The sequence below is a fragment of the Sander vitreus genome, chromosome 20 (assembly GCF_031162955.1).
Source record: "Sander vitreus isolate 19-12246 chromosome 20, sanVit1, whole genome shotgun sequence".
Lineage (NCBI taxonomy): Eukaryota > Metazoa > Chordata > Actinopteri > Perciformes > Percidae > Sander > Sander vitreus.
Window position 1 is genome coordinate 6174721 of NC_135874.1, and position 17939 is coordinate 6192659.

General features: G+C 39.4%; 2 protein-coding genes across 2 annotated transcripts; one reads left to right on the forward strand and one right to left on the reverse strand.

The window, feature by feature from the left end:
• Positions 1–452: 452 nt before the first annotated feature.
• LOC144535060 (galectin-related protein B) lies at positions 453–6420 on the forward strand. Its single transcript, XM_078277326.1, has 4 exons — positions 453–560; positions 888–973; positions 3593–3773; positions 5512–6420. The coding sequence occupies exons 1-4, from the start codon at positions 534–536 to the stop codon at positions 5653–5655; spliced, it is 438 nt and encodes a 145-aa protein (XP_078133452.1). The 5' UTR covers positions 453–533; the 3' UTR covers positions 5656–6420.
• A 697-nt stretch (positions 6421–7117) lies between these two features.
• Positions 7118–14299, reverse strand: plek2 (pleckstrin 2). The gene is made up of 9 exons (XM_078277318.1): positions 14190–14299; positions 13711–13875; positions 10797–10981; positions 10550–10641; positions 9447–9634; positions 9192–9293; positions 9023–9106; positions 8064–8142; positions 7118–7581 (listed from the first exon to the last, which is right to left on the reverse strand). The coding sequence occupies exons 1-9, from the start codon at positions 14241–14243 to the stop codon at positions 7454–7456; spliced, it is 1077 nt and encodes a 358-aa protein (XP_078133444.1). The 5' UTR covers positions 14244–14299; the 3' UTR covers positions 7118–7453.
• Between the last annotated feature and the right edge of the window lie 3640 nt (positions 14300–17939).

The window sequence follows — 17939 nt, forward strand, 5'->3', positions numbered from 1 at the left end:
AATAAGATAGTCTAAAGGCAGGATGATATTGTACTTTCTTGAGCCTATTATTGAGGTACCAGTTGAACGAGGAGAACCGTGACCAGTGAAGGCAGCATCAGGTGGAAGGTTGCGTCTTGTAAAGGGAAGCGCACACAGTGTAGGCCTTCTTTACCCACAGACATGTGGAGCAGACTCACTGCCTAGTGAAATCCAGCGACAGAGAAACAATGAGATAACTGTGAAGGGATGCAACAAAGGATGAACCCGCACGTCCACATCAATCCCAAAAAAACAACCTTCTTCTTTTACCAACTTTTCATCCGAATGATAGGCTATTGAACTGACATGCGTCTATTCAGCTTGTAATATATCCCCCACACACACACACCTCTCCCTCTCTGCTTGTCTCCCACCACCATCCCTGCCAAATTGGGACCCTGTCTCTATGACAACGTAGTACAGGCGGGGTTTGCCAGCTGGAGGCAGAGTCAATCAGTCCTCAGTTGGCATCATCGCTCGGAACCTCCACACTGCATCACGCCCTGAGTGGAATGGAAGAAATCGACAAGAAAGAAAATGTATGTAGATGTGTGCTTTTTTGTTGGCTTTGTGGCATGCATTACAACGTTTCGTTTCAAATATGTGACTTGGGCATGGCTTACTGAAAGAAATAGGCTACAGAAGCATAGTTTGTGCAGCTGAGTCACTGATTGTTAAGAATGTGGATCAATAAAGCTATTGTTCCCATCGGTGCCATAGGTTGCTGCTCACCGCTAATTAAGACACCGGCAGGCTGCATGATGAAGAAACAGCAGTTTCCCCCTCCATGAATACACTGAGTGTGTGTAGCAGTAGGCCTCACCCTGTTTGCCCGCTCATCTGTAGACATGTCCATTGTTTCACAGGGGGAGTACACCGGAGAAATAAAGGGTGGGATGCGGCCTTCAATGAAACTGGTTGTTATGGGAATTATTAACAAAAAACCCAAGAGGTAAGTGCATACACCTGTTTTCATTTTGAAATAAAAAAGCGGACTATACATTATTGATACAGCCTACTGTTGCACATTTGACGTGGCAGCCAATTAAAGTTTGTGATAAAAAATGCCCTGGATTGTTATAAAACAGAACTGTAAAGCACACTGACAGCTGTTGTCTGTGTTTGAGTCTAAGCCTAAAGGCTTATGTCACCCACCCAAGGACTAGCCCTGTTTTGGGAAAATCTCTTTGTAATGCCAGTGCGTTTTCTAATTATAGGTTAGTATGTGAATGTGCGTGGGAGAGCTGCAAAATCCCATGAAATCTGAAGAGTCACACTGGAATTCTTTGGTTGATAACATCAGCTGACTATTTATTTATTCATTCATTCATCAATTAAGTTCCAGTAAAAGATGACAATTAGGCTGTACAGAAAAAAAACATACTGTGCCAAAATAAACTGTGATGCAGAATTTTAATTTTTTTATGTCAAAAATGTATTTTCAGCTGCAAAAACATCAGGAGGGTTTTAAGGACAAGTGTTCTTAAAGGACCCTCCCTTTCCTAAACACTGAAAGTAACACGACAGAGCTTTTCACTTTCATTTATTTTCATTTCCCTATTAATGATTTTGTAAGCCGGCCTCGTAATAAAAACTTTTAATCAGAGCTTGGTGTTGCCAGGTCATTGTGATACCAGTGTCCTTTTGTCATCTTGTCAAACGGAAATTAGCAAGATTTGTAATAATGCAATGTCCACGACAGCCAAAAATCCCAATAAAATGAAATATTTGTAAAGAAAATTGTAGTTTATTATGTTTCAGCGTTGCATAATCAGGACCAAAGACAGAGCTGTGTACATGATCACTGTAAGATGTATTCAAATCATTTAAAGTAAAAGTAGTAATACCACATTATGAAAACACTCCCTTATAAGTAAAAGTCCTGGACTCAAAAGAAGTAATGGCAACATAAAGTACCTAAAGTTAGCAAAAGGAAAACATGTCATTATGCAGAATGGCCCCTGTCAGTGTCGTACTGATGCATTAACATGTAAGCAATACTTTCACTCTAACTACTTTATGTCATTTTGGATAGTTTAATGTAAAGCAGTGCACCATATTCTTTAAACTGATCATACATTTTGTCTCCAAAAAATTATATTCAAAGTAACTTTAGCTTTGTGATAAATGCAGTGAGTAAAAAGTACAATATCTCCCTCTGAAATGTAGTGGAGTAGACATATGAAATAACAATAAATGGAAATACGCAAGTACAAGTACCTTAAAAGTGCACTTAGGTACAGCATTTGAGTAAATGTTCTTTCAACTACTGGCAATTGGAAACAAAAATAAACAGTATTATAAATTCTCCTGCAGGCATAAGCCAACATTCCCTTGACACATTTTTTTTTATTATTAATTAGTGTGCTTAAACACATACACTATATTTGTTATTCAGTCTTCTTCATTAAAAGCCTCATTACTACATTACAGTTGTGATAAAGACCAGAAGATGTCACTGTTCTCCAAAGAATCTACATACAGTACATTTATAACACAGTTGATTCCATCAGAAGAAAAATAAATAAATGAAAGGACAGAACAGCAACATGTCAGAAGTGGTGGAGGAAGTATTCCGATCCTTTCCTTAAGTGCTTGAGTACTAACACCCCCAAAGTAAAAATACGATTCCCTGTCGTACTGTTATATCATTGATTTTCATTACTCATGCAGTAATGTAAAAGCAGGATGTCACTGTTGTAGTTGTCAAAGGTGGAGCACATTTTGAACTATTTTGTATAGGACTGAAACTAATGATTATTTTCTCCGTTAATCAATTGATTGATTGATTGTTTGGTTGTAAAAATTCTGAGAATGCTGTCACAATTACCCAGAGCCTGAAGTGACACATTCACAATGCTTGTTTTGTACAAAACCAATAGTGCAAACCTCAAAACTATAATATTTATTCATTTATCACTTTTTGTTACCTCCAACTGTGCAATATGTCATCTCTACTCATCTGTATATCTGTGTTTATATACTGTCTGTTTATATAAGGGTGTTTATTGTGTAAATACGTTTGTTTTATTGATATTACTATTATAACTAATTCTATTTTTTCTATTTCCCATACTTTATGTATATTTTTCTCCTATGTCTACTTAATGTGTATTTGTGTTATTCTGATGTGTGTACATTTTTTTCTTTTGCGCTGCTGTAGCACAGGAATATCCCCAGTATGGGATTAATAAAGTCTATCTTATCTTATTTTTCTTAAATAAAATATAATATTTAAAAGGAAAAGCAGCAAATCTTCACATTTGAGATGCTGGAATCATGAAGTGTTTTGCATGAAAAATGACTAAATGATTATCAAAAAGAGGCCAATACATTTTGTTGTCAATCGACTAATTGTTTCAGCTGTTTCGTGTGCCAAAATCTTAATATGTAAAGTAATTAAAGCTGTCAAATTCATTTAGTGAAGTAAAAAGTATCTCAAATGTATTCTTCAGAACAGTACTAGTTAACAGTTACATTCCACCCCTGCATCGTAGTCCTTTATTTAAATGTTGTCTATTACTATTGTCAACTATTGTCAGTCCCTGATGTCTGGTGTGTGTTGGAACAGCATGGAGGTGATTCTGTCCAGTGAGCCTCAGGAGGAGGACACAGAGGGCGACGTGGGCCTTCAGTTAAAGGTGAGCTTCATGGATAAGGCCGTCCACCGCAACGCCCGCATGGCTGGAAAGTGGGGAAGACCTGAAACTACCCTCTCTTTCTTTCCTTTTGCACCTGGAGAATCCTTCAAGGTACGTTTATGATCTCTGACATTCGTGTATGTAGACTGTGGGTGGCGGGGTGACACTGATCCAGAGCGACACAGTTAACTAGGGTTGGGTATCGTTTGGATTTTTTTACGATTCCGATGCCGAACCGGTACTTTTAAAACGATTCTGATTCCTAAACCGATTCTTGAAAAACGACATCAAAGAAAGGCTCTTTTTATAGGCATTTTAAATGCACTAAAAGCTAGCTAGCTAACGATAGACTAGCAGAGCAAGTGTAACATGTTTACTAGTGATCACGTGCAGTGAATGGTTAATATGCTTTGACATCCTTTTTGGGGAGCCCAGAGGGAAAATATGGCATTTAAAAAGTAGCCTACATTTACGGTAGCTAGCTAACGGTAGACTACAGAGAAAGTGTGATATTTTTACGTCCGTTTCGGAGCGACAGAGGGAAAATATTTCAGTCGACACATTAAGTGGAACCGAAATGAAGAACCGAAATTTGCGTTCTACCGGTTGCGTAGGAACCGGTTCCATAGTGGAACCAGGTTTCGGTACCCAACCCTACAGCTAACACAGTTAAATAAGCTTGAAAAGCAGATGTTTCAAGTAAGAATTGATCATTATACAAAAGGAAAGGACTTTGTCTCTTAATGACAGGTTGTAAAAATGTGTTTGCTGGAGTTCTCCCTATGGTTTCTGCAGTTACACTCTGCAATACGAAGTCAGCTTTAATATCAGCTTTAAACACTATAGACACATTGGTCTGTTTGGCATCCCCTTAATAACAGAAAGTAATTGGCCATTGTTAGAATTGACAAGTCATCAAAAATGTATGCTTCCAAGACCTAGAACCAAATCCATGCTGTAGAAAATGTAAAAGGCAGAGGAGATTAACCGTTATGACGGAGTTCATCTTCTGACACTGAAGGGCGCAATCTCTCAAGTCAAATAATCAAACTGTTCCAACTTTGGTAGAAAATTGGGTTTTCATGACGAACGACATCGCTCATAGTAAGAAACAAATTGAGAAGATCTGTTTTTGGGGCCTTTAAGTTGTGACCAACCTTTAATGTATACATATTTCCAGTGGTGCATGTAACTAAGTGAATGTATTGTTTTATGTAGTTAAAGTGCTCATATTATGCTTTTTGGCTTTTCCCCTTTCCTTTATTGTGTTATATATATTTTTTGTGCACGTTATAGGTTTACAAAGTGAAAAAGTCCACCCCAAAGAGACTTACCATCTCCAACAGAAAACACTGTTCACAAACTGCTCCAAACAGCTCTATTGTAGTCCAGCCTTTACTTCAGAGACAAACGAGGTCACTTTGTAACACACGTTATAATGCTCGCCTAGCTGCTAGCGTGGCACGCCCTCATACTCTGCTTCTGACTGGCTAGTAGTCCTTACCTAGGTACTGTCAGGGCACGCCCTCATACTCTGCTTCTGACTGGCTAGTAGTCCTTACCTAGGTACTGCGCATGTGTGACTCCCAACAAAGATGGAATAGAAGTGAGATGTCTCACTCTGTAGCTAAAACAGAGAGCTCAACACACAGGGTGAAAAGAGGAGCTGCAGCAATGTGCAGTACAACAAATATATGGTGTTTTTTGAAAATTAAACCATGTAAACCTATTCTGGTACAATCTCTAAATACAATTATGAACCTTCTTTGTTTACAATTTAGGCCAATATATGCACCTTTACATATAAAAAACTGACCTTGTCTTCCTCTACATCCCCTCTGACTGTTAGATGGAGATAGTTTGTGAGCACCAACAGTTTCGTATCTTGGTGGATGGACAGCCTCTGTGTGGATTCAGCCACCGCATCCCCCGGCTCGCCTCCCTCACTGCCTTACGAGTCTGTGGAGACCTACACCTGACCAAGGTGGCCTAGCACCAGCGCATCACCCAAACCAGAACAACATGAGGATGTTTGGGGACAGTATACAATACATACGGTTAGAATAGAGCTACTTTTTGAGTAAAAAAAATTAAAAATGAACCCATGATGGAGATGTGGGGGAAACAAAGTTACACCTGCCTCGTAATCACGTGTTAAGACAAAGTGCCTTCACTAGATTACCTATTTGGGGACTTGAAGAAAATGACTGAATGCAACAGTCGTCGACGTCTTAAATCAACTGAGGAATGTGATTTGAACTGAAAGCAAATGTGGTCTAGGCTATAATACTTGTCCTTCCTAATGAACATTTTTACAAACGTGTTACTGCTATACAAAAAGGAGTGCTGCACCCGTCTTTGTGCACTCAAACCTCAGACGTTAGTCTTTGATTTCTCTGGAGTTAACCTTTGAAAGCACTTAACGTTTACGAGCGCCAGCACGAATATGAATGTTTCTGAACTGATTGTCATTCTGTGCCCGACTAAGTACTGTAACAGGTGTAATAACGTAAAACACTTCACGTAGCCTACATTAGTGCATGCCAGTATTACACACACTATGTTTTCATTCCTCTCAGTTTGCTTTCAGATTAAACTGGAGGGATTAAAGGTTATGCCACACCTTCAGTTATTTTAATCATTATTAACTTTGGAAAACTAAACACTGATTTGTGTACTTTCCTTTTACCCCGAGCACTTTTTGTGTGAATGTTTCATATTGACTTTACTTCACTGCAATAAATCACCTTTGTTGTTATTTATGTGGTCGAGTAACTGCTACCCGGATTTACTGTAAGACCTATACTGTACAGCATGAGATATCACTGCGGTTTCGTGTCACTTGTGATTTCACTGGAACAAGCCTGTAAAGCCCCACCAGCTCAGGTTGAGTCATTCAGATAATAAAGGCTCGACTCAGCTTGCTGAGTGGGAGTGCCTGTCTGTGATGTGCTGAGCTCAAACTTGATGATTGTGACAAATTCCCCCCCCGAGGCTTTTCTTGTCTCTACTTGTACTTCAGCTTGGTGTCAGATCCTTTACTTAAGTCAAAATACCATGAAACACCATAAAAACAAATGTCCCTGGGTTTTTCACAGGTTCACCAAGTTAAATGTAAGACTTTTTAAGACCTTTCAAATTTCACATAGAATACATTTTAATACCTGTTTAACCGTCATGCCGACCAAAGTGTGAAACTATGATGGAAAACCAGTAATGATGATAAGGCCTAGACATTCTTTCCTGTACTTCCCAGCAGTATATAACAATTGTTCATACAATTCATATTGATATTAATGATTTTAATTCATTTAAGTTTATTAAGTTTTATAAAATCCACACTTGGCCATTATAAGACTAAGTCTGGTGGTGCTGACTCAAAAAACTCCGTAAGTACTTCTCACCACAGGTGTCTGGAGTTAAGTAAAAAATTCAACATGGAGAATAAAGTCAAAATGATTTTTAGTTTAATAATGAAATTTATTTTTATAAAATACATGACAAACTTTTAACTTAAACTGAATGATTACAAGAGAATTTGCTACGACTGTTGGGCTTTTAAAAGCCTGAAAATCTCCCATTATACTTTTAAATACAGAACAATAAAGCTGAAAGCATTTTTAGAGATGAATGAACAGAAATGTTTTGTAACTACAAACACTTTCATCTGATTGCATGTCCCTAGTTTGTTGCTACAGTATACTGTGCATTCACAGAATGTGTAAATCTTTCTTCTTTCATACCTGGATAAACATTGGTTACGTTAAGGAGTGAAGTTTGAACTGGCTGCTCTATGTATGCTTTCTGATTGCTTCTATCCAGTCCATCTTCTGCTGCTCGGTCGGAGCCTGGATGAAGTAATGCGTGTCTGACTGAGTGATGATTTTAAACAAGTTGCCTTGAATGTTGCCTTTCACACCTGTGTGGGAGAAGAAATACGGGTAAGTGAAGTAGAACTGCATGAGGACTGACACAATAAGGCTGCTTTGGACGGACAGACAGACATATTTTTTAGTTATAAATACAAATTTTCTGTATTTCCTAAAACTGCTGCCCGCTGTAGTTTTTAGCAAATGTTACTCAAACAGCAGTAAATAGTTTGTTGTGGACAATTTCAGTTGCAGATGTTCTAGTGAAAATGTACAGCAACGGGACTTTTTGTGATTTACATCAAATTAAACTACAGTGCCCAAGTTCATCGTGATGAAGAAAGTTTTTGGACAATAATGAGATTTTAATCTCTTAGAAAGTGGCAAAGTTCTCTCCCAGACATATAACCGCAGTCAAAAAAAAACCCATTTCTTTTCATTACTCGCCCTATCTTGTAATCATTTGCGTGAATAACTTTGTTTAAAAGTGTACAACCTTCGGGGGTCACTGGGGTTGTAGACAGGGACTCACCTGAGGGAACTCCGTTATCCTGCAGAGAAGACACCAGACAGCCTCGCAGTGAGAAGCCGCCAACGGGGCTGATGTCATCCTGACAAGTGACGTAATACAGAAAAGTGAATAACACACATCAGTCATGGCCATCTGAGGCTTAGGCGAACAAAACAACTGACTTGTTTGGGCCAGGATCTCCTCTGTTCTGTGTTGTCATCATTTAAGAATGTACAGAGGTCATGTAATTGTGTGGTGAAATACACTTCAGAAGAGCTTTACTAGATAAGAAACCTTCTCCAAAGTTGCTACACCAAGCGCACCACTCTTTTTTAAATTGCAGTTATTGACTATCTTCGACATCAACATTCTTCAAACCTGTATAGTTGTGTTTAAAACGAAATATAAAATAACGGATTTACCTTATAGTTTTAGAGAAATATTTTGTTAACAATTCATACAGTATTTCCATAACTACCATACTAGACAGGCTAAGAATCTTCATCTTCCTACGTATATAACATCCCGTGGCAAATTTCCTGGAGTTTTTTTGTGGAATGAAAGTGTACATTTAACGGATTCCTCTGTGTCATTTTCAATGTATAAAATAGGCTTAGAAATGCCCTGCTGTCTAAAACATTTGACATGGAAAAATAGATCAAACTGTTATTTATACCTTAAATATGGCAATGACTTCTGTTTCTCTGCATGCATTTCTCTTTTTTAAACTTATTTTATAGGAAACTTTTGAACACTAATATACTTAACATGTACTGGTGATTTTGCATTTACATTTGGTCCTTTGGGTGTGTTTTTTTATATAAGCCCTTACAGGTTTCTACCACACCCTCATTTGAAATACATAAACTTTTGTAGATTTCTTTTAGGTTCTATCAGGTAATTGGATTACTTTCTTTTGTGGTCTTAATTGTATTTTTTTGTACTGCGTTGGCCCTCCATAGCATGGTCTGTACACTCACCTTGGTGGGATCATAATAGTGAAGGTAAGAAGGCTGTGAACGCAGCACAAACAGTCGCACCTTCCAGTTCTTCCTTCTGTGTCCCTGTGTTTATAAAAGTTGTTGTTAGTAAGTTGTAGTATTTATAAGAACAGGCTTTGGGTTGCCAGGTCTAATCTAATAGGTTTACCTGTTTAAGTAGATATCCTCTCTTGATCACTTTTCCACTGAGCTCCACTGCAGACAGCGACTTCTCCGCCTTCACACTGCCTCTCTTCTTTAAACTGTCAGACTGGGATTAAACACAAACATGTTGTGGATGAAATGCTACTCCAACCTGCTATCTGCCATCTCAATACATAGATTTACGCTGGAGATCTGTCTATAATGTATGTGGTTATTCTTAGTGTGAGAGGTCAGTACACAGAGACTTCCTGGTACTCACAAAGCTGTACAGCGCAGTGGAGTCATCCATGAACTGCTCACTGAGGCCGGCGGTGCGGTAAGCCTCCACACTCTTCAGGCCGACGGTGCGCAGGAAACCCTCCTCCAGCAGGGCCGAGGCCAGCGTCCTGGCCTCCACACGGGTCAGAGCCAGCTGCATGAACACCAGCCAGTCCACCACCGCTGAACCTGCAGGGACATCACATTTCTATACATGTCTGTACAGTATGTGACACTGAAAGCGATAGATATATAGATACAGTATATATACACAGTAGATACAGTATATATACTACCGGTCAAAAGTTTGGGGTCACTTAGAAATTTCCATTCCACTCCATTACAGACAGAATACCAGCTGAGATCATTTGCATTGTTTTTTTAATGAGGGCAGCAGTTTTCAGATTACATTATGTGCTTACATAATTGCAAAAGAGTTCTCGACTGTTGTAGAAAGAAGTGGCTGATCTTTAATGCAATATCTACATTGTCCATTATCAGCAACTATTCATCCAATGTTCCAACATTCTGTTTACTAATCTGATATCATTTTAAAAGGCTAACTGAGAACATTGGAGAACCCTTTTGCAATTATGTAAGCACATAATGTAATGCAGTATGCAATAAATTGCAATTAAATATTTGAATCGATTGACAGCCTTAATATATATATATATATATATATATATATATATATATATATATACACACATATATATTATTATATATGTGTATATATACTGAAAGAGTATGTTGTTCTGATGCATCATGTACAATAGGTGTCATATAAATTGTTTAAAAATGCACTTACTGTATAAAATTCAAAACATTTTTAATTAATAATGATAAGATGCAACCTAAATTACAGAAGATAACTAATGGCAAAAGTGACAATAATTTAATCTGTTTACCGTCTTTCAATAGTACCTCTTACTGTCATTTCAGCCTCTTTGGCTTCTTGAGCATCACGCAGGGATTATAACCAAGTAGACAGAAATCCAGGGGGGCTACAATCCCATTCTACAAGGTGGATGTATTTAAGGTGTTTCCAAGCAAACCGCATCTGAGACAATAGAGAAGACTAAAGATGTTGAAAAGGCTGACCTGAGAAACAGTTGCTGTAAGTGCTGCCCTGCTCCACATGGTTGCTCATCTTGATACCACTGTGGATGTCATACATGGAGTCCAACACTTTGCTTTGAAAGAGACAAAGAGAACCGGGGATAGATAAAGTCATAAACAAGCAGAGACAAAAGTAAGATGTCTGCAGGGTGAGACAGTGAAAACACCACAAGGTTTAACATGGGGATGAAGTCATTTCTGGGGGTGAAATGCTGTTTGTAAGACTTACCTCAGATTAATGTTGTGTAAGGGGGATCCAGCAGGGTCTGGCTGATTTGTCACCTTCCCACCTTCAGCCGCCCGCAGCTTGTTGACCGCAGCCATGATGATACCCGCCCAGTCATCTCTCTCCTCCCGGGAACAAGCCTCCAAGAAATGATCCACCCCATTATCCGTCTGGAGCTTGAACACCAACTAGGAAACATACATAGAGTAGGGGTGTTGAAATTAATCATTGCGGCAATGCATCGCGACATGGACGATTCTGCATCGATGCAGTGACAGACCATAATCGATTATTGCCTACTGATGTTACTTGTTGATTTTCCGATCACTGCTTTGTTTTGTTTTTGTCGTCTGCTGTGTTCAGACTCCATTCAGGAAGTCTCTTTTTTTAAAGCGCAGACTAAAAAAAAGGGAGTTCATTTATATCTGACTGCTTGAATTTGTTGTTAAATACCATGTGCAGTAATTAGAGATGTTCCGATACAATTTTTTTCCTTCGCAATACCGATTCTGATACCTGAACTTGCGTATCTGCAAGTTCCGTACTAATAAGTTGCGCACCTATCCAATACCAGTGTAAAATACATATATTTTATTGTTTTAACAGCGGTTGACTCCCTGTATGGATGTGATATGATTGCTATCGTTGTTGTTAAAGGTCCTATGACATGCTGCTATTTGGATGCTTTTATATAGGCCTTAGTGGTCCCCTAATACTGTATCTGAAGTCTCTTTATATAGACCTTAGTGGTCCCGTAATACTGTATCTGAAGTCTCTTTTATATAGGCCTTAGTGGTCCCCTAATACTGTATCTGAAGTCTCTTTTATATAGACCTTAGTGGTCCCCTAATACTGTATCTGAAGTCTCTTTTATATAGACCTTAGTGGTCCCCTAATACTGTATCTGAAGTCTCTTTTATATAGGCCTTAGTGGTCCCCTAATACTGTATCTGAAGTCTCTTTTATATAGACCTTAGTGGTCCCCTAATACTGTATCTGAAGTCTCTTTTATATAGGCCTTAGTGGTCCCCCTAATACTGTATCTGAAGTATCTTTTATATAGACCTTAGTGGTCCCCTAATACTGTATCTGGAAGTCTCTTTTATATAGGCCTTAGTGGTACCCTAATACTGTATCTGAAGTCTCTTTTATATAGACCTTAGTGGTCCCCTAATACTGTATCTGAAGTCTCTTTTATATAGTCCTTAGTGGTCCCCTAATACTGTATCTGAAGTCTCTTTTATATAGGCCTTAGTGGTCCCCTAATACTGTATCTGAAGTCTCTCTTATATAGGCCTTAGTGGTCCCCTAATACTGTATCTGAAGTCTCTCTTATATAGGCCTTAGTGGTCCCCTAATACTGTATCTGAAGTCACTTTTATATAGACCTTAGTGGTCCCCTAATACTGTATCTAAAGTCTCTTTTATATAGACCTTAGTGGTCCCCTAATACTGTATCTGAAGTCTCTTTTTATATAGGCCTTAGTGGTCCCCTAATACTGTATCTAAAGTCTCTTTTATATAGACCTTAGTGGTCCCCTAATACTGTATCTGAAGTCTCTTTCCCGAAATTCAGCCTTGGTGCAGAATTACAGCCACTAGAGCCAGTCCCACAATGAGCTTTACTTAGGATGTGCCATTTCTGTGTCTGTAGCTTTAAATGCTGTTGAGGAGGAGAGAGGGGGGGTAAGGTGGAGGGTGGGGGTGTGGCCTTGACCAACTGCCATGCGTCACTCGTTTGCAAGCCATGATGCCTCTCTCTTTCTCATGGGCGGGCCAAATTCTCTGGGTGGGCAAAGCAGAGAAAGGGGAGGTAACCTTTCCTCCTTATGACATCATAAGGGGAGGTAACCTTTCTCCTTATGACATCATAAAGGGCAAATTCCAGATTGGCCCATCTGAGCTTTCATTTTTTTAAAGGCAGAGCAGGATACCCAGGGCTTGGTTTACACCTATCACCATTTCTAGCCACTGGGGGACCATAGGCAGGCTGGGGGAACTCACATTAATGTTAAAAAAAACTGTTCATGCCATGGGACCTTTAAACTCTTTGTGAAACATGAACAAATAATAAACGCAAAAGAACTTTCCTTTATTATCCAGTTTGACAGCGAGTCATAGTGGAAAAAGAACATAAATAAAGTATTTTAAGTAGAATTTCTTTAGGGCTAAATTATGTAGGCCTATCGGATTGGTACATAAACTCCAGTACTTTCCAATACCAGCATTTAAGGCAGTATCGGAGGCTTTTCCGATACTGGTATCGGAACATCTCTAGTAGTAATATAATAATAATATTGAGGAGGTGACGCATCGTGATATTGAAACGATTTGGTTCGTTGAAGGAGAATCGTAATCGAATTGTGCGACCAGTGAAGATTCACACCCCTAATATAGAGAAAGGAGACTGATATTTAGTATTGATGACAGATTTGGCCAATAAAACAAGTTGTTCCTTGGAGATCAGGTCCTGACAAAAGAGTAACCTGAGGCAATGCATGTGAAAGGATCCGAGAGCCTCAGCTGGTGAAGCCGCACCCTTTTAACGTGGTTTCTTCCAATAAAAACATAAACAAAGGAAAACCGTGACTAAAAAATGTAATGCATCCATAGACATGGCACACGTTGTCTATGAATGCGTGATCTAAAAAAATGTGAATTCAAATTTGTATATTTCTGCAAATATATTATGTATATATTGTTTTATGAGGGATCAAACCAAACTATAAAGGCACATAAATGAATTGCTTTTTCAATGATTTTATAGAATCTTTTTCGTTTTCATGAAGGGAAACCTTGAACAATTCATTTCTTTCCTGAGACATCAGACAGAAAACTATAGAGGTCTGTAATGAAATGTTTGAAACAAAAACTTATGAGTCCTTTGAAACGTCCATAAGAGTCTGGATTAACTCACCGGTCGATATTCATACTCCAGAAAAGGACTAGTTATTACGCAGTCCTTCAGGAGGATTTTCCCCCGCTGACATGAGTCTTTTTGGCCTCCTTCGTACTTGTAATACAGCAGCCTATCTGGCATCAACACGAACCAGCGCGGCTTCCAGTTGTGTACGAGATGACCCTGTAATCACATTATCAAAAATGATCACAAATGTGTTATATTTCCAGAAAAGCAACATACAGTACTCTTTTCTCTTTCTAAGGCCCTGCCATTATATACACATTACATTATTTAGTTTGACATACAGTAGGGTACTTCAATTTTAGTGATAAAAGTTCACATCAGCCAATAAAATAGCCAAAACTCCTTTCCACAAATACAAATATGAATATATTTACCATCTGCTACATCCCTCACTACATGTCACACTGACTCAATTCAATTTCCAATTTTCAGCATTTGTATTATTGTGTATTACACAAAATATGTCTTACCCTTTTCACCAGGAAGCCTTCTCTTAGAATCACATTTGTCCTGTCTGTATCCATTCTGCTCAATGGGATCTTGGCAACTGAGCTTTGCCTGCTCCTTCCAGCTCAAGTTATAGAATTTTTTTTTTTTTTTTTTTTTGCCTCAATAGGTGCGTCACCATGTTCACACCCAAACACACTCACACCTATGACTCACACCTTGCTCAACACTGGGAGGCCGATCCAATCATGCACTTTCTGCCAATTATCACATGAGGGCGCACTGACTCCTTCAGACGCTCAGCATGGCTGACGATTGTTTGGTAAAAAAGTTTTCAATGTTCATTGTCATTCGCACAACAAGTACATAGAAGCAGTTGTTGGCAATACAAACCTGAGAGCTCAGGATTCCTCCAACAATACTCATTTATATATGTATAAAAAGAAAAAAACACAAACAACATAAAACGGTATTGGCTTGTTTGAATGATGAATTTCTGAAGAAATTTAGGTAATTTCAACAATGTTCTGTCAAAAGAAACTAATCGAAACTAACCAAAACCTAAATGTAATTACAATTTACCTGCTGTGTGTGTGTGTGTGTGTGTGTGTGTGTGTGTGTGTGTGTGTGTGTGTGTGTGTGTGTGTGTGTGTGTGTGTGTGTGTGCAAAAGCTCAAAAGAAATTTCACATCATCAATTTCAGTATGTAAAGAATTCATATTCAGGAGTTGAAGCTGTAGTAAAACATCCTCCAGACAGATTGTAGATTTTGATCCCATTTTGATGAGAAAACAGCAGCTGGTGGTCGACCACAGCTCATCCTCTGCTCTGTAGCAGCTGGACCCAATGGGAGGACAAAGTGCACATATACCTGAAAATGAGAATAATGTGGTTGATGAGCCTGGAAGAGTATTGGTACTGAGACTCCTGCTTCTGCAACCACATGTGGCCCTGCTGGACATTAATCCCAGCAATCTCCTGAAAGAGCATAAATAAAGGGATAGCTACTTTCGAAAATGACTGCAACTTCTTCTAAACCTCTACACTGATCTACCTCTTAATTAATTCTTTCAGATCACATTGTTGGTAAAATAAAAGTTATCTTTGGAACCTTAACGTTTACCCTCAAGTTCAAATTTACTCTGTTTAAACCACCAATAACAGATTTTTTGGCCACTTGGGGGCAGCGAAGACAAGCTGGGAACACAAAACTGACGTACAGTATCACCTTTTAAGAAAACATGTTTGCATACAGTTGCAACACATCCAGCAGACAGGGAGTAACATTGTAATTCATTTTGAGTCATGTTTCTGTTCTGATGAATGTAAGGCCAATATTGACTCTCATTTACCTCTGTTTAGGTCTTCACCAACTCCTGAAGGAAATATCTGGTTCTTTAGCTACTAAATTCTCTGCAATGTGCACCAGCTAGCTGCTAAATTTATTATGGATTCCACCTGGTTTCTTGGCAAGACCCGCCCCACGAAGTAGTCCGATTGATTGGGGTTGGGACCTTGAGTAGTTACGGTTAGGATAGCCGATTGGTCAGGGTATAGGACCTGAACAAATCAGGTTCCGTTACCTCGCGTGACATGTCGTAGCGTGCGAATGCTGAAGGGCGGGTCTTGCCTGATTTAATTTAATTGTATTTATGGTATCACATTATCTCAAGACACTTTACAGATAGAGTAGGTCTAGACCACACTCTATAATTTACAAAGACCCAACAATTCCAGTAATTCTCAAAGGAGCAAGCATTTAGTGCAACAGTGGCGAGGAAAAACTCCCTTTTAGGCAGAAACCTCGAGTGATGAGGAAAACATCCTTTTAGGGAGAAACCTCGGACAGACCCAGGCTCTTGGTGGGTGGTGTCTGATGGTGCCAGCTGGGGGTGCAACCATGATTTAGGTGCCACCCTAATTCAAGGGAAATTGCGGGGCGAAAAAACATAAGGACTCTGGGGAATAAGCTCCCCAGAGCTAAGTTAGTAAAAAGCATTTCTGGGACATGGATGCACACAGATTGAAAGAGAGAGGAGAGAGGAGCTCAGTGCGTCAAAGGAAGTCCCCTGGCAGTCTAAAACTATAACAGCATAACTAAGAGTTGGTCCAAGGCAAACCTGAGCCAGTTCTATAAGGGTTGGTAGATGAATCTGACGACTATAAAGAGAAGCAGAGAAGAGAAGGGGTTCCGTGTCTGTAACAATACACCCTCCCCAGCCTAGAACTGCAGTGGGTTCCAAAATAACCATAGACTGTATAAAACATAATGCGTAGTTATGTGTCGGCAGGTTGTGTTGGCGGCCCCAAGTGGCACTATCAATGACACATATTTACTCAAATTCCAAACAAATAATAGTAATCATCCAGGACAGCAACGCCAGTATTGTTTTCACCTTGTGTGTGTGTGTGTGTGTGTGTGTGTGTGTGTGTGTGTGTGTGTGTGTGTGTGTGTTTCATCATGGCAAAATGTGGTCCTGGAGACACCTACTGTAGCGGGACCAACCACAGAGGCGGTTTTGAGTAGTTTCCCAGGGTTTATATGTCTCCAGACAGATGATGTCACTGCGATATTGTCAGAACCGTGCAAGACGCAGTCACAAAACTTTACAGGTGTGTAGTTGAAATTAAAATGAAGGCCGCATTCGAAAATAAGTGTGGTCCAAGCAAGGGCGCCGCAATTAAGGGGGGTAGGAAGTAGAGAAGGGGCACCCCCACGTTACACCCGTGGCCCGATTTGGTCAGTTATTGTTTATGTGGTGCTATTTTTCAAGGAATGATCTTTATCTCTGCACTTAATCTGTCTCTTAATATTTTCTGACTTCCCTCCCTTTCATATTACTTATTGACATTAAGAAATATAGCAAATATCGCCAGACTCTTAAAACTTTCAGTTATGACTTTTTGTGACATTTACAGCAACGATTCTCATCAATGTCATGCTTTGGAGTTTTTTTTAAAAGGATCATTCTTTTGGGCTGGTTTGCATTTAATGGACAGAACAGCTAGGTGAGAAAGGGGAGAGAGAGGGGGGAAGACATGCAGAAAATCACCACAGGTCAGACTCGAACCCTGGACCTCTGCTTCAAGGTATAAACCTTACTACAGTATACGTGCGCCTGCTCTACCAAGTGAGTCAACCTGGCCACACATATTTATGGTTTTGAATCTGAATATAGTCTGAAAACATACTGTCAAACAATCTTTTCCAGCTGGTAAATGCTCATGTCTTGTTTTCCTTCAAAGACTTCAGAGTTTTTTCCAACAGGTTGTCAGCAAATGTTATTAAGCTTAAAGGGTTGTATGTCATGTAATGTCACATAACCCTTTATTTTGGATGAAACCCAGAGGATTTACCTTCATATGATGACAGAGGCTTGAATCTTACAACTCTGCTCTCTGCTGCAGGACTTCTGTAAACTCTCCATTGTGTCTCCCAGGTGAAGGAACCTGGACATGCAAGCATGTGGTTATGAGACAACTGGAATGTGCAGCAGACTCAGCGTGGCATCTGGCCAAATAGTGTCAAACAGAGCTCAGCACATAGAGGAACAATAACCACCAAATCCTGCTTGTGAGAATCAAACACCTTTTTTGAGTCAAAGCCAAACACGCTCCTTTGAACTAAGAGCTGGATGTTAAGTCAAGTCACTGGTTAAGGTGTGTCTGGAATGTTCTCTGTGTAACATTAACTATAAATCAAACATGAATTACGTTAAATAAAGATGATGGTGTTTTGGCACGCCAGGATATGAAGGGCTCTGACGCAAGCC

Excerpts from the sequence above, each read along its gene's own strand:
- LOC144535060 (XM_078277326.1), top strand. The coding sequence starts at position 534 with ATGGAAGAAATCGACAAGAAAGAAAAT. Across the intron at positions 561-887 it reads AAATCGACAAGAAAGAAAAT|GGGGAGTACACCGGAGAAAT; the intron begins GTATGTAGATGT and ends ATTGTTTCACAG. Across the intron at positions 974-3,592 it reads ATTAACAAAAAACCCAAGAG|CATGGAGGTGATTCTGTCCA; the intron begins GTAAGTGCATAC and ends GTGTTGGAACAG.
- plek2 (XM_078277318.1), bottom strand. The coding sequence starts at position 14,243 with ATGGATACAGACAGGACAAATGTGATTCTAAGAGAAGGCTTCCTGGTG. Across the intron at positions 10,982-13,710 it reads TGGAGTATGAATATCGACCG|TTGGTGTTCAAGCTCCAGAC; the intron begins GTGAGTTAATCC and ends TATGTTTCCTAG. Across the intron at positions 7,582-8,063 it reads GGATAACGGAGTTCCCTCAG|GTGTGAAAGGCAACATTCAA; the intron begins GTGAGTCCCTGT and ends TCTCCCACACAG.